Source organism: Etheostoma spectabile, chromosome 12 (genome assembly GCF_008692095.1).
Source record: "Etheostoma spectabile isolate EspeVRDwgs_2016 chromosome 12, UIUC_Espe_1.0, whole genome shotgun sequence".
Lineage (NCBI taxonomy): Eukaryota > Metazoa > Chordata > Actinopteri > Perciformes > Percidae > Etheostoma > Etheostoma spectabile.
This window is the reverse complement of record NC_045744.1, coordinates 21475409-21488984: the sequence shown is the minus strand read 5'-3', so window position 1 is coordinate 21488984 and position 13576 is coordinate 21475409. Positions and strand designations below refer to the sequence as shown.

General features: G+C 39.3%; 1 protein-coding gene across 1 annotated transcript; it reads right to left on the bottom strand.

Annotated features, from left to right (window-relative positions):
* Positions 1–415: 415 nt before the first annotated feature.
* LOC116699659 (tissue factor) lies at positions 416–10089 on the bottom strand. The gene is made up of 7 exons (XM_032532363.1): positions 9881–10089; positions 7483–7594; positions 5625–5714; positions 5120–5226; positions 4286–4464; positions 3636–3801; positions 416–1273 (listed from the first exon to the last, which is right to left on the bottom strand). Exons 1-7 carry the CDS (start codon positions 9945–9947, stop codon positions 1140–1142), a joined length of 855 nt encoding a protein of 284 aa, XP_032388254.1. The 5' UTR covers positions 9948–10089; the 3' UTR covers positions 416–1139.
* Positions 10090–13576: the final 3487 nt, after the last annotated feature.

Here is a 13576-nt window from a genome sequence, read left to right as displayed (position 1 = left end):
AAGGACTAAACATAAACAGATTTCCCTAACATTAGTTATTTGTAGTTATTTATGTTTTATTAGTTCTCACTAAAATAATATGACAGTAATTTGTTTTGTTGTCACAACAGAACAGAGGAACATCAACATACAGTATATTAAAGTTCTGAAGCTCATATCTTTGACCACTCGGGGGCAGTGGAACACCCTGAAAAACACACCACTGTGTATCTACTGCAAACGTGTTGCTTATTTATACATCCACCGGTCAGCAAATGTTCAGAAATATCACGACCCACTGCCTCTCCAAACTTCAAAACGCTGTTCATAACTATTGAAACTACAGGTTCAAATAAAGCATGATGGATATCACTGTTCAGTGTGATTTATTAATCATGTGGAAAATGACAGACTCTGAAGAACCTTTTCAATTATTTAATGCTTTATTGCTTTTCCATCCTTTTGATCAACAAAAGTAACCCTTGTGAAACAAAAAATGAAAGAATAAACAATCTGAATGAGTTCAGCCCGTGAGGCTTAAAGTTGCTATTAAAGAGCTTCATTTACGGTGGTTTTAGTGGTTATTTGTTTGGTCCTGACAGAACTTCAAAAGAAAGTTAAATTGAAAGAATGATAAATTATGAAAAATATGTTCAGAGAAAACAGTGTTTGAGCAACAGATTGACAAGACGGGTTAAAAGGTTAGAAGAAGATTAGGTACAATTTGGGAATAAAGTTGTAAGGGAATGTTACAGTAGCAGTCTGCACTCATACTGTCTAACGGATCTATCCGGTTGGAACTGTTGCTCGGGGTTTGCATTTGATATTATGGTTATGGATCCACATAGGCCATTCACACACATGGGAACACAAGAAATGGACAGGTGGTGCCACACATGCAGGTAGTAAACCTCAAAGGCATAAGTGATTGCGTTGTCAAAGCAAGCTGCACATCACCTTAGTGTATTAAAAATTCATTAAAATATGAAATACAAACTACAACACTGTAAAAAAAATCGATCATAGCAATATTCCTAGAATTAAAGCAAGATAGAAAAGGGAGACCCGCTCCCTGTGTTTGAAAGACATGTACACACACACAAACACACACACACACAAACGGACGCACAGACAGATAGACACACACAGACACACACACACTAAACAGGTGCCGATGATTGAGATGTGTTTCTCTGTCGGCGGCATCTGCAGCAGAGGACCGTCACCATGACGATGGTGATGAGGACTGTGAGCAGGACAAAGGCTACGCCGACCCATGTTCCAAGACTCAACTCTGCAGGGACAATGAGAGGCACAGTTAGACTGACAGGTCTGGTTCAACATTCGTCACCCGTCACTCAGAGTACAGTTTTTAACCAGTAATGGCTCAGCAGGTCCCGGTATTGTTTCATCACGAATATCCCAGTTGTATATCCCAGTTGTATATCCCAGTTATATATCCCAGTTGTATATCCCAGTTGTATATCCCAGTTGTATATCCCAGTTGTATATCCCAGTTGTACATCCCAGTTATATATCCCAGTTTTATATCCCAGTTATATATCCCAGTTTTATATCCCAGTTGTACATCCCAGTTATATATCCCAGTTTTATATCCCAGTTGTATATCCCAGTTGTACATCCCAGTGAATATCCCATTGTAGTTTCACATAGTTTTTCAAAGCGAGCTTAGCAGAAGTTTTTCCAAACATTTGTGTTTGTCTGGCTTTAGGGATGCAGAGTGTGTTTGGGTGAGTCACAGAGAAGGTGAACAAAACCATGTTGGTTTTTATGAAAGCACGTTGAGGCTTCTAGGGAACTTTTGTGATAGCAAATGCCGTCAACTGGAAAGATCTCTAAAAGCACATCAGACCAAAGAATTTATTATGGTGTTTTGGGAACATCAGCACAGATAGGTTTATTTGAAATGAATTAAGCCACATTTCAAAAGCATTGCGCATACGGTAGCAGCGCAAACTGTGAATCCTGATTGGATGACTCAAAAAGCTCCCCAGTACTTGATTGTTATGACTTGATAACTGTCTGTCAGTCTAACGTCTCGCTATGGCAACACATAACATCAAAGACCCCAGATGATTCCTCATTAGTCGGACCAGATCATCACTACGGCTGCGTCTGTGCCACGAGTAATCACTTTATGATTTAAACATTTTCAGCAAGAAGGAAAAAAGCAAACTGCTGAATGCTAGATCTTCTCATCAAAAATTTTGGACAGCTCAAACTTTGTTCATCAGTTGAAGACTTATTTTGAGTGTCTGCCACGAGGTCAGATGTTAGCTAACATTAGCCTGATCCAATCTGTTCACTCACACTACTGTTTGACCGATATGCAAATATCTACAACTGAATTGGAAAAGGTTAGTCAGCAATAATTTGTCAACATAGCCAGTAACGTTGCATTACCGGATTGAAAGGTGACTACATTGAAAAAGTAACTTGATTTGGGACTTGACTTGCCTAAACTTACGACTTGACGTGACTGGACTTGATTTTCCCCCAAAAAAATAACCCGAGACTGGGACCAAATTACGTGAGACTTACTTGGGACGTGAGCAAAGATGCCACAACACTGGCAGTTAATATTTGTATGTGTGAACTATTGTAATTTGCTCGTGAGCGTGTTTTATCACATTTGCGACTGTATGACTAGCCTGGAAACCCAGACCCAAATCTGAAAACTTAAGGGTTTGTCAGTGAGTAATGAAAGTCGCCCATCTCGAGGGACGGCCCCAAGCGTGCATTTGAAAATCTCACTGCACGCAATTGGCTAATACTACGACCAATCACAAGAACACAGGAGGGGACATATCCAGAGCCCCAAACGCTTAGTTACCAGCGGAGCTAACTGGTAGATTAATCATCTGTCTGGCTCGCCTCTGGCCCCGCCTACATCAGATACACTGATGTGATTGGTGCAGCTCGGCTATAAGGGCATAGTTAATGAGCCTCATTAGTCAATGCTAGAGGAACTCACTGAGCAAATTGGAATTGTGCTCTTGTGAGAACTCTGGATTTCCAGGGTAACATACAGTACGACGTAAATCTGGCGGCTTATTATCTATAAAAGCAAAACGCAACAAGTATGACTTGGCTATGCTCCTATTGTGTTGTTGATGTTACTCTCTAGATCTCCACGTCCATAGTCTATATTAACGATGATATATTAAGGCAATTGCTCCGGTGCCACCGGAAGATCCGCCAGATGTCCTTTACTTATCGGCTGGATGTCCTGGATTACCTTCCGTTTTCTTTGTGTTGACTTTCCAAATTCCGGTGGATTTATGAAGACTATGGTTAATGGGTTATGAGTAAATCCAGCCAGCAAGCTACAATATCTTTCTAAACTGAGTTTTCCTTCACACGATTAAAAGAACGTCTGCTCGAGCGTGTTTCACCAAAACAAGTTCCTTCCCGAGGCTATTTTGCAGAGGCACCGTCATTGCGTCCGGTGCTTAAGACAACTGCAATTGGTTTAAAAATCATGCCAACACACCAGAGCATGTTTTTCTCCAATCCCGGGATGCTGTGTGGACTAGCCAGACCTTCGTCCACAGCGTAGAGGTAGGTAGTAGATCTGACAATATCCATTACCCTGTGTAGTGGAGTGTAGTGGAGTGTATGCAGATTGCGTTCACCTTCAAGGCTGTTACTGTCTCCAGGTGTACACTGCCGTGTGCTCCAGGCTCCCTGCTGGGTGGCTCTGGGTCTAGAGGGGATGAAAGCTGCCACCATGAAGCAGTAACTCTGTCCTGCATCCAGCTTCGACACCTGGGCTGTGCTGGAGTCTGATAAGATGTCTCTCTATCAGGTAAGAAAAAGATATTCCAATCCCTCACTTAAAAAGATTGATCAAACTTACCGTTTAGACATTCAGCAATCATTGATTTGAGACTGTCCTCCCCCCCGAAGAAACGGCCACAAAACTTGTTATTCAAGCAGTAATTACGACTTCTGTTTGGATTTAAAGTGACGCCGGCCTCTAGTGGCCATACTTATGTGATTGTCCATTCCATGGAATGCTCAGAAGTTACTGAATATTTTCAGCAATCTTTCTATCTTATCTGGTATAGAGTTCTGATTGATCAATTCTTGAATGTCTTAATCAATTTAAATTATAGTGTAAGTTTAACTCACTGATTTCTTTTCTTTATTTCATTGTTTCGTGACAAATGACACATTGAACTTAGTCTGTGATTATTCTTGTAGGTATTTTACAACTCTTGGTAGGACTTTGTTTGTATGACAACACATGAGTGTCGCCAGTGTTTGCAGCTGAATACTGTACCTTGCCTGTACTACCAGACTTGTGGTACGTGATCTTATACTTGAGGTCCTTTTTGAGAATATCTCTGATGCTGAGCTGCTTCCCACCCACATGGATGCTGGTCAGAGGGTCTGTGATGCTGACATTTACTCTGCTCTTATCTACAGCCTTCACAGTGAAAGCTGCAGCACTGATGTTACCTGAGGAGAGGACAGATCACCACTGATGAGGAGACTACCACTGATGAGGAGATTGAAAGTTTCAGACTAAGTACAAGTAATTACATTTGGCTATTTACCGATACCAAGTACCAATATGATTATTAATAATACCATTACAGTTACTTGACTAACAATTACTTTCAAAAACCTGCATTATTTGCACCTCACTGCATCATGACTTAACAAGGTGTACCTGAACACACCATGATGTCCCATTGGTGCCCACATGCTTTATCATTTGTGATTTGTTTACATAACTCAAGGGGAAAGTAAAATGTTGCCACATGGGTATACTACAGATTAGACTATAGATCGATTTACTATATATTTTCATTTGCGGCCCTGTGTACACTCTGAGAACTCTCCCAATTTACTAATGCATTCAAATAACATCAACACACTCATGGACAGGTAATGGACACACTCATTGACAGAAAAAAAGATCAAAATCAATGCAGAAGAAACAAGGACAACCTGTTGCCATTACCCGCAATTCCACTTGACTGTCAACATATTTTCTCTCAGGGCCATATAGAAAATTGAAGACATTTACATGTTACATTATGCCGTACTGACAACTGTAATGTGTGTTATGTGTGGAGTTATGTGTGTTGCGTGTGTAGGTGATACCTACTCTCTCTATAGGGGTTGAAGGGCAGGGAATTAGTGTGCGGGAACTCATCCGGGTCATCGGAATCGTCCTCGATTAAAGGCTCTGTTTGGACTTTAGCGGAGTAGGTCCTGTCAAACACGAAAACATAAAAATGTTTCTGCATTTGGAAGATAAAACCCAATTTCCACTGGTCCACCCTGTCAAACTGAGTGGGATGATCCTGATGTGGTTATGCTCTAATATCATATTTTTAAAAGTCACAAACTCCCAGTTGAATAGCCTCATTCAAATGTATTTAATGTTACTTTATATGATACATCAAATAAAGATAGAGATGGATAAGGTTACATAAATAACACTGACAACAGAGAAATATAATAATAGTTTTAAAATATAAGTGACGTTAGAAAATGCAAATAAATGGGAAGTTTTGTTACAGTGAGTAACTAAACCTACCATATATCTAATGAAATATTATAGAGAGATTATTGAAGGCATGGAGGGATGGAGGAGTGTGGTTCCCCACCTGTCGGAGGCTTTGAGCTCGTCGGTCAGATCACATTCTGAGTCTGACACCCTGGTGCAGTGAGGACAACCCAACCAGTTAAGGTCATCACTGATACATGAAACACACAAAAAAACACACAGAAAAAGGAGAACAATGTCCCAAAATGTTTTGTTTTTTACAAACACAGACTGCTGACATTCTGACACTTTATGTCACTCAAGTGATCGATCATTTACCATTTTTAAAATATAGATTAAAAGTTGAGTCCTGGCTGGAGACAAAGAAAGACCACTGAACAGGAGCACATTACATACAAAAGGCCTTGCCATTTGAAAAGACGGAACCTTAAAAACACTTGTATTACTGTATGTAATAGTTGGGTTTCTGTAAATAACATCACGGAGTCCGGTCTAGACCTGCTCTTTTATGAAATGCACATTGAGATAACTGTTGTTGTGATTAGGCGCTATATAAATAAAATTGAGTTGAATTACTGCCAGTGTTTAAGACATTGACAGCAGTTTTTGTCCCTAAATATTCATATGTATTTATATATACATGTATATATATATGTATATATATCCCTTGTATTATATTCGGGTCAAGTTGACCAATATAACATTTTTACAAGAAGAAAAAATGGTACAAATATACATTTTTTTGTATTTTGTATTCCTGACTCAATTATTCTGGATATGACACTTATGTTTTTTCAATAGTGGATTTTTAACATGACTTATAACCTTATGACTAAAAACAAATCCCGATTCCATTTCTAATTGTGTTCTGGCAGAGACTGATTGCATTCCCTAAACATACACTGTATGTTATCTCAATTGCTTGAAGTTGAGATAAAGACAATATTTGTTTAATAGATTATGAAGTAAAATTTCATATCACAATTGTTTTTAAAACCCCAAATGAGTCACGGGTCAATGGTCCCGAAAGTGAAGACAGTACAAGGGTTACATACATATGTCAGTATTACACATGGATCATTGGCTATTGTTGTTGGTTTTTAGGAATATTTTTGGGGCTTGAGGGCCTGAAATTGGGAAGAGAGGGGGGAATGACAGCTGAGGGCCACAGGTCAGACTCTAAGCCCCGGGCCGCTGTGGCTCTAAAGCGCCTCAGCTGTTGGGACTATTGAAGTAAAAACTCCCTCTGATCTCCTTCAGGTCGTCCAGAGTCCTGGGTCCGTCTCGACTAATCAGTCGTTTAGGTCTTACTCAAGCATGATTTCTTTAGACAAGTATCATCATCATTTGTTATGCAATGTTCATGATGAATGACTTATTTCCCAAAAAAAAACACCTAAGACCACATCTTGTGAACACAGGATTTAAAGTGGCGCGTTGCGTGATTCTTTTTGGAGAGAGTCCGTTTTAGGGATCTGTCGATTGAATCAAATAAATCGATTAGTCGACAATATCGCATGAGTGTTAGTCGACTTAAGAATTATTCTAATTGGCAGCCCAAGCAAAAATTTAAATGAAGTTCAGTGCCACAGCAAAAAAAAGAAAAAAGTGGAAATCATACCAATTAAAGAGCTTATCTTTTCGTAGCTTTTTGAATGTATGGTTCATGAGAATATGCTGTTTTTGTCCACATTAGCCTAACACTGCTTCTGATCATTTCACTGGGATTGCTGCTGCTGATAGACTCAACCTTTTCCCAGCAGAAAAATCTTTCAGATACACATAGGGCAACTGTAAAGCTACACGGAAAACTAAGTCAATGCACAATGTTGTGTTTTTTCTTTTTCTTAAAAGGCTCAAATGTAAGCTTTTACTTTTAACAATTGCCTTTCTCAGTATTCAATCACTGTTTATTTGACGTGACCGTGTAAAAACGTGGTACTGTAGGCTGGACTCACCTAGAGTACGACACTGTGTATTTGTGGTCAGATGGTTTGGTAGTCCAGCGGAGGATGGTTTTAAAGTCCAGAGAAAACCAGCGGACGTTCTCTGCATTGAGCATAGTCTCATCTATGAATAAAATGTTACACAACATTAGTTTCCAGTCATCCAAAATCTCAACACATTTCCCCTTCCTGTTATTGTTTTGTTAGTGTAACACAATCTTTGACATTCTAAGTTTCCCTCTGGATCAATAAAATATCCATCCATCCATCCATCCATCCATCTTTCCATCTATCTATCTGTCTATTGAGCTATCTATAGTGTATGTCGTCTGTCTGTATATCTATCCATCTAGTATCAAACCAAAACGTACATCAACTTTGTTGTAAATATCTTTGAGAAAAACTTTGACATCAACCTCCCCATCCTCTTCTTTCTCTTAAAGCTATAGTGCGTAGTTTCTGTCGCCCCCCCCATGAGGAATTCTAAGTAATGACGACTAAACTGTCGGCGTGTCCACATGATACAAGCCTTCCGTGATCACGCATGCACCTTCTCTTCAGAAGAGGTCATTATCTTCACTCAAGTATCTGTGTGGGAAAGTCGCCGGACGACACAATCTGATAGTCTTAATTAACTTTGTGGAAACTCATTTGGCAATGGCTTGGATGTAACGGACATTCAACAAGTTACACACTGAAGATTTAACCCTTGTATGGTATTTGGGTCAAAATTGGGTCAAAATTGGGTCAAAATTGACCCATTTAAATTTTACATCAAAAGTTACATTTTTTCTACCTGAAAATCAATGGCCTCACCTGATTTTCTATGATAAACATGTATTCCTGACTCAATTCAGAAAATTATTCTGGACATAGCCACTCATGTTTTTCCCATAGTGGATTTTTTAACACGTATTATAACCTTATGATAACAAAAAAACAAATTCCACTTCCATTTTTAATTGTGTGCTAGTAGAGACTGATTGCATTCCCTAAACACATATGTTATCTCAATTGTTTGAAATTGAGATAAAGACAATATTTGTTAATAGAATATGAAGTAAAATTTTATTTCAGAATTGTTTTTAAAACAACAAAATAGATCACGGGTCAATTTGACCCGAGGGATACGAGAAGGTCCCAAAAATGAAGACAATACAAGGGTTAAACAGATCTTGATTGAGGTCAGACTTTGCTAGTAAGAAATATGAGCCCAAAGGGAGACTGTTACATTGCAGAAACAGGTTTGAGATACTGTAATACTGTAAGCCCAGCTCATTCCTGTAACCGTTTATTTGCTAATGTATTGCAATATCTAAGGAATGTTTATTTGGTTCATTGGTTGCTTTATCGTTTCCATATGTCCAAAGAAAAATGTGTCATGATTCTGTAACGTTGGCTGGTTTCAGGAAAACTGGAGAATGTTACAAAATTTACAAAGTTCTTGTTCTATCAACCTCATGAACATCAATTGGTGGGACTTACTACATGGACATTTCCATAATTTGAACGTTATTTTCTCGCTCCAATGTGAATATTTATATCCTCAAACATGTATTTGTCATCTGCAGTGTACCTGTAACATTTCACTGCAGTAGAACAAGTAATCTACACACATAATACTAAACATGAAAATAACTTGGCAGTGAACGGTGAAGTTAGGAGCACATCAGCATTTTTGTTGGGCTAAACTACTTATGAGGGTGACCAGTCGTTACCATGGCACCAGATACTTAAATCTGACCTCCACACAATGCAGGTGAATGGGAACGTTGAAATCATGTTACATAAACTTTCTGTCTATCTATCTATCTATCTATCTATCTATCTATCTATCTATCTATCTATCTATCTATCTATCTATCTATCTATCTATCTATCTATCTATCCATCTATCTATCTATCCATCTATTTATCTGTCTATCTATCTATCTATCCATCTATTTATCTGTCTATCTATCTATCTATGTATCTGTCTATCTGTCTATCTCTCTATCTATCTATCTATCTATCTATCTATCCATCTATCTATCCATCTATTTATCTGTCTATCTATCTATCTATCCATCTATTTATCTGTCTATCTATCTATCTATGTATCTGTCTATCTCTCTATCTCTCTATCTATCTATCTATCTATCTATCTATCTATCTATCTATCTATCTGTCTGTCCCTCTCTTTCTTGCTCCCTTGCTCTCTCACTCTATCTATCTATATATCTATCTCACTCCCTCTCTCTTTAAATCTCTCTCTCTCACCCTTTTTCTATCTATCTATCATCTGACTATCTATCTATCTATCTCCCTCTTTATACATATATATGTCTGTCTATCTATATATACTGCATATATATGTCTATCTATCTCTCTATCTCTCTATCTCTCTATCTATGGAATCATGTGGTTTTACCTGCAGTAGTGATGATCCAAGCCGACAGACAGACTCCCAGACAAAGCAGAGTTTTCAGAGATGCCATGTTAGCACAACCCCAAATCCTTTTTCCTTCGATGCTTGATCTTGTAAAAGCAATCTGAACCCAGGAGAAGAACTGAAGACTGTTGTTTTCTGGTCAACAGGACAGAGAGTGTGGAAATGGGGCAACTGGAGGGGGGGGGGGGGGTGGATTCAGGGTTCTGCCTTGTTCTGCTTGCTGATCCCTCCCACATGCCTGTCTGCTGATGGGGGATTCTACAACGATTTGCTCAGTTTGAACTCCTCCTTTCACCAGAACACAGATGAGTGGAAGAACATGACGTTCCTTGGGCTGACACACAACACTCCTTGAGTCCCTCCTGTCCCTCTATGACTGACCCATGTGTAACTCACCGATACCTCAGGAATAGTTAGCAATAGTTAACACCCACCCTGACTACAACCACATACCAAACCAAATTTTTTCTTTGTGTGACGGAGATTCCTGGCACCATGCTGCTCATGTATTCAGCTTTGTTTCTGTGAAAGCCAAACATCTTACTGCCCTGTTGCCTAGTTGGCTTAAAGACTTTGTCCCAAGAAACCTAGTCTCTCTATGAAAACAATGATAATACTCTATACTTTTGAAGGCTTATCATATCTTTGAGCTCCTCCTTATTATAACTGATGTAGCCAAACATCTTAATACCTTTTGCCTGGTTGGCTGAAAGACCTTGTCCCATGTGGCCCAGTTCAAGTTCACTATCTTTTTTTTTTTGTCATACTGTCTGTCTACATATACCTGTGTTCACCATCTGTCTGAATTACTCCATTTTGGCACCTGTCTCTTGAAGCCCTCCTCCCAAAAAAAAGCCAAGTCTGCTCTGATTGGTCAGCATTTCTGAGTCTTAAGCATCTACGCTCCTGGCATCTCTGCACTGCCTGTCATTGCAGCCGGGGGATGACTGTAACAGCACTGTAGTGACACGTTATACCTATGCATACTGTAGTGTAGGTGTGACATCACAGCTGTACGCTCCTGTCATAATCACGACCATTAAGTCACTGCATAATAAACATAAATATGGGTCATAATACGCAGAATATGCTTGTATACTAACAACCAATTTAGTTGTTTTTAGGAGGAGGACAGACTCGAATAACAACAACCCATTTCAAACTTATGAGTTAAAAAATTGTGTTGCATGTGAAACAGCCTATGATGCTTTCCTATTAGCCCCCTGGGACAGGAGAGCAGCCATTCCCGGACTGAATAGTGGAATATAAACATATATGTACTTTTTTGCAAAGATCAAGTAGTGGGTATTTTGGGATTCTTGTGAGAATCTGCGATGCCAGTGATTTTATCTTTTTAAGGTAATGGAATTTATGTTGCTCTACCATATGCAGTACAACTTCGCGACCTGTTTAGACGGATACACTGCAATTTTCTCACACAGATGCTCTATACCAGTGTGTGTGTGTGTGTGTGTGTGTGTGTGTGTGTGTGTGTGTGTGTGTGTGTGTGTGTGTGTGTGTGTGTGTGTGTGTGTGTGGTGTGTGCGTGTGCGTGTGCGCGTACGTGCGTGCGTGTGTGTGTGCATGTGTGCGTCATTTGGAGGAAACCTCCTGGTAGCAATTAGAAACCATGTGACTGTAATTGGACCTCGCCTCCACACACATACACATAAACTCTGAGAAACAAGCACACACTAGGACAATATGTTTGTATTACTCAACCCTGTTTCCTATAAATTATACTTTTAATTGCCTATAACCTTCTTTTGCAGGAAACAGTGCTGCCTGGATTGTGTTTTTTTAATCCACGCAGTGAGGAAACAGTTACAGGAGCCTATATTGGAAACATTTCATATGAAACATATCTATAAAGCATTCTGCTATTCACTGTCAACATTTCATCAGTGCTGTATCTGCCTCTTGCAACTAAAGCATCATTCACATTTTTGATGATTATGTTCAGTTTGTGGACAGTGTCTAGAGGGCCGAGTTTCCTCTGTTGTAATGAACCCTTTAAAATGGGACCAGGATCAATTGATATTGATATGAGTAATAAAACAATAGTAATACCGTGACTGTAAATACAATTTATTCATTTAATAAAATATGCTGAACTCATAAAAACACATTAAAGTGTGTGGAGGTGCTCATATGATGCATTTTGGCTTTTTCCCTTTCCTTTTATTGTGTTCTGTATCTTTTTGTGCACGTTGTAGGTTTACAAAGTGAAAACGCCCCCCAAATCCCCCCCCCCCAACAGGACTTACTATCTCCCACAGAAAACACTTTTCTCAACACACAGGGTGAAAAGAGGAGCTGCAGCAATGTGCGGTACAACCAAAATCTAGTGTTTTTTGAAAATTAAACCCCATCAACCTATTCTGGTACAATATCAAATACAATTATGAACCTGAAAATGAAGCACCATTTGAGCCCTTTGAGTAACTCTTGAACATCCAGGACTGGCTTTCTAATACTGTGTCTCAAGAACACGTTCGATTTTTTCCCCGACGATGGTGCGAGAAGACAAGGGATCAACCAATCATCCAGAGGGCCTGGGCTTAGTATCATGGCAATAGTTTCACTCTGAATCAAAACATCGCCACTTCCCAGAGGGGCTAGGGGGAAGGTCAGGAGACCACCAAAGTCATTAGTCTGGATCAAAGTGCCGAACTGACCTACGGATCGATGAGATGACCGATCTTACTGCCTCACTGGCTACAAACAGAGAAAACCATTATTTATCTGACACTGGCAGCGGCTGCAGAAGCATGATCATTCAGCAATGGGTTGACCCAACATCTGTGCATTTTATTGTCCCTTATGTCAAACACACGTTCTAACACCTCATGTTAACATGGAGTCAAATGGGCAAGCTGAATCCTCATAAATGTTCACTTTTTGTAAACAACCCTTGCCCAATGATTACTTGGTTTATTACTGATTACTGAGAGTTTCGCTGTGAATACGATGAAACCACAGACAGCTGTTTTTGATCACTGAGAAAAAGAACACAATCGCACACACACACAAAATTATGAGCTATTGTTCCAGAACATTTTGCAAAAAATCTATTAAAAAGCCAGCTCCTACAGCCCAGAGACTCTTCCTCAGTGATTTGGATCAATGTGTCACAGACATTTCATTTCTTATTTGACAAATATTCAGTGAGTTACCAGATTATAAGGTGAGAACACTTCTTCAAATAAATGTATTCTTCAGTACTATGGGCCCTTAACGCCACTTAAGAAAGTGCACAAAGCTCCAAATACAAATCTGCATATTTTACAGATCATCTTTTGCTGTTCTTTGTCTAAAGAAATTGTATTTTATTGTACATATTTTCTTCATTGAGCATCTAGATCTCAATAAGCTACGTTTACAAAAATTAAAAAAAAAATGCCCGACCTGACTGGGAATCAGTTCCCAACATGTCCAGAAATCTGTTCTGGTTTGTGTTGTACTCGGCCGAGTGTTTCCTGTGGGATTTAACATTACAGAGATGGCATTTTTGGAGAAATAAAACAGCAAATCTGGAGAAACTCAGACTTTTTTTATGATTAGCCAAAGTAAATTATTCAGCAGAATGTCCTCCCTATCTGTGGGTGTTGAAACCTCAACGATACCATGTGTGTGGAATGCCAGTTTCCTGGCAGTGTGCTGAATAGAGAGGCT

What these genes read in the sequence shown, in the direction of transcription:
- LOC116699659 (XM_032532363.1), bottom strand. Translation starts at nt 9,947, where the DNA reads ATGGCATCTCTGAAAACTCTGCTTTGTCTGGGAGTCTGTCTGTCGGCT. An exon ending in TTGGATCATCACTACTGCAG is followed by an intron (nt 7,595 to 9,880) that starts GTAAAACCACAT and finishes TTTTATTCATAG; the next exon opens with ATGAGACTATGCTCAATGCA. An exon ending in GAGCTCAAAGCCTCCGACAG is followed by an intron (nt 5,227 to 5,624) that starts GTGGGGAACCAC and finishes CGTGTTTGACAG; the next exon opens with GACCTACTCCGCTAAAGTCC.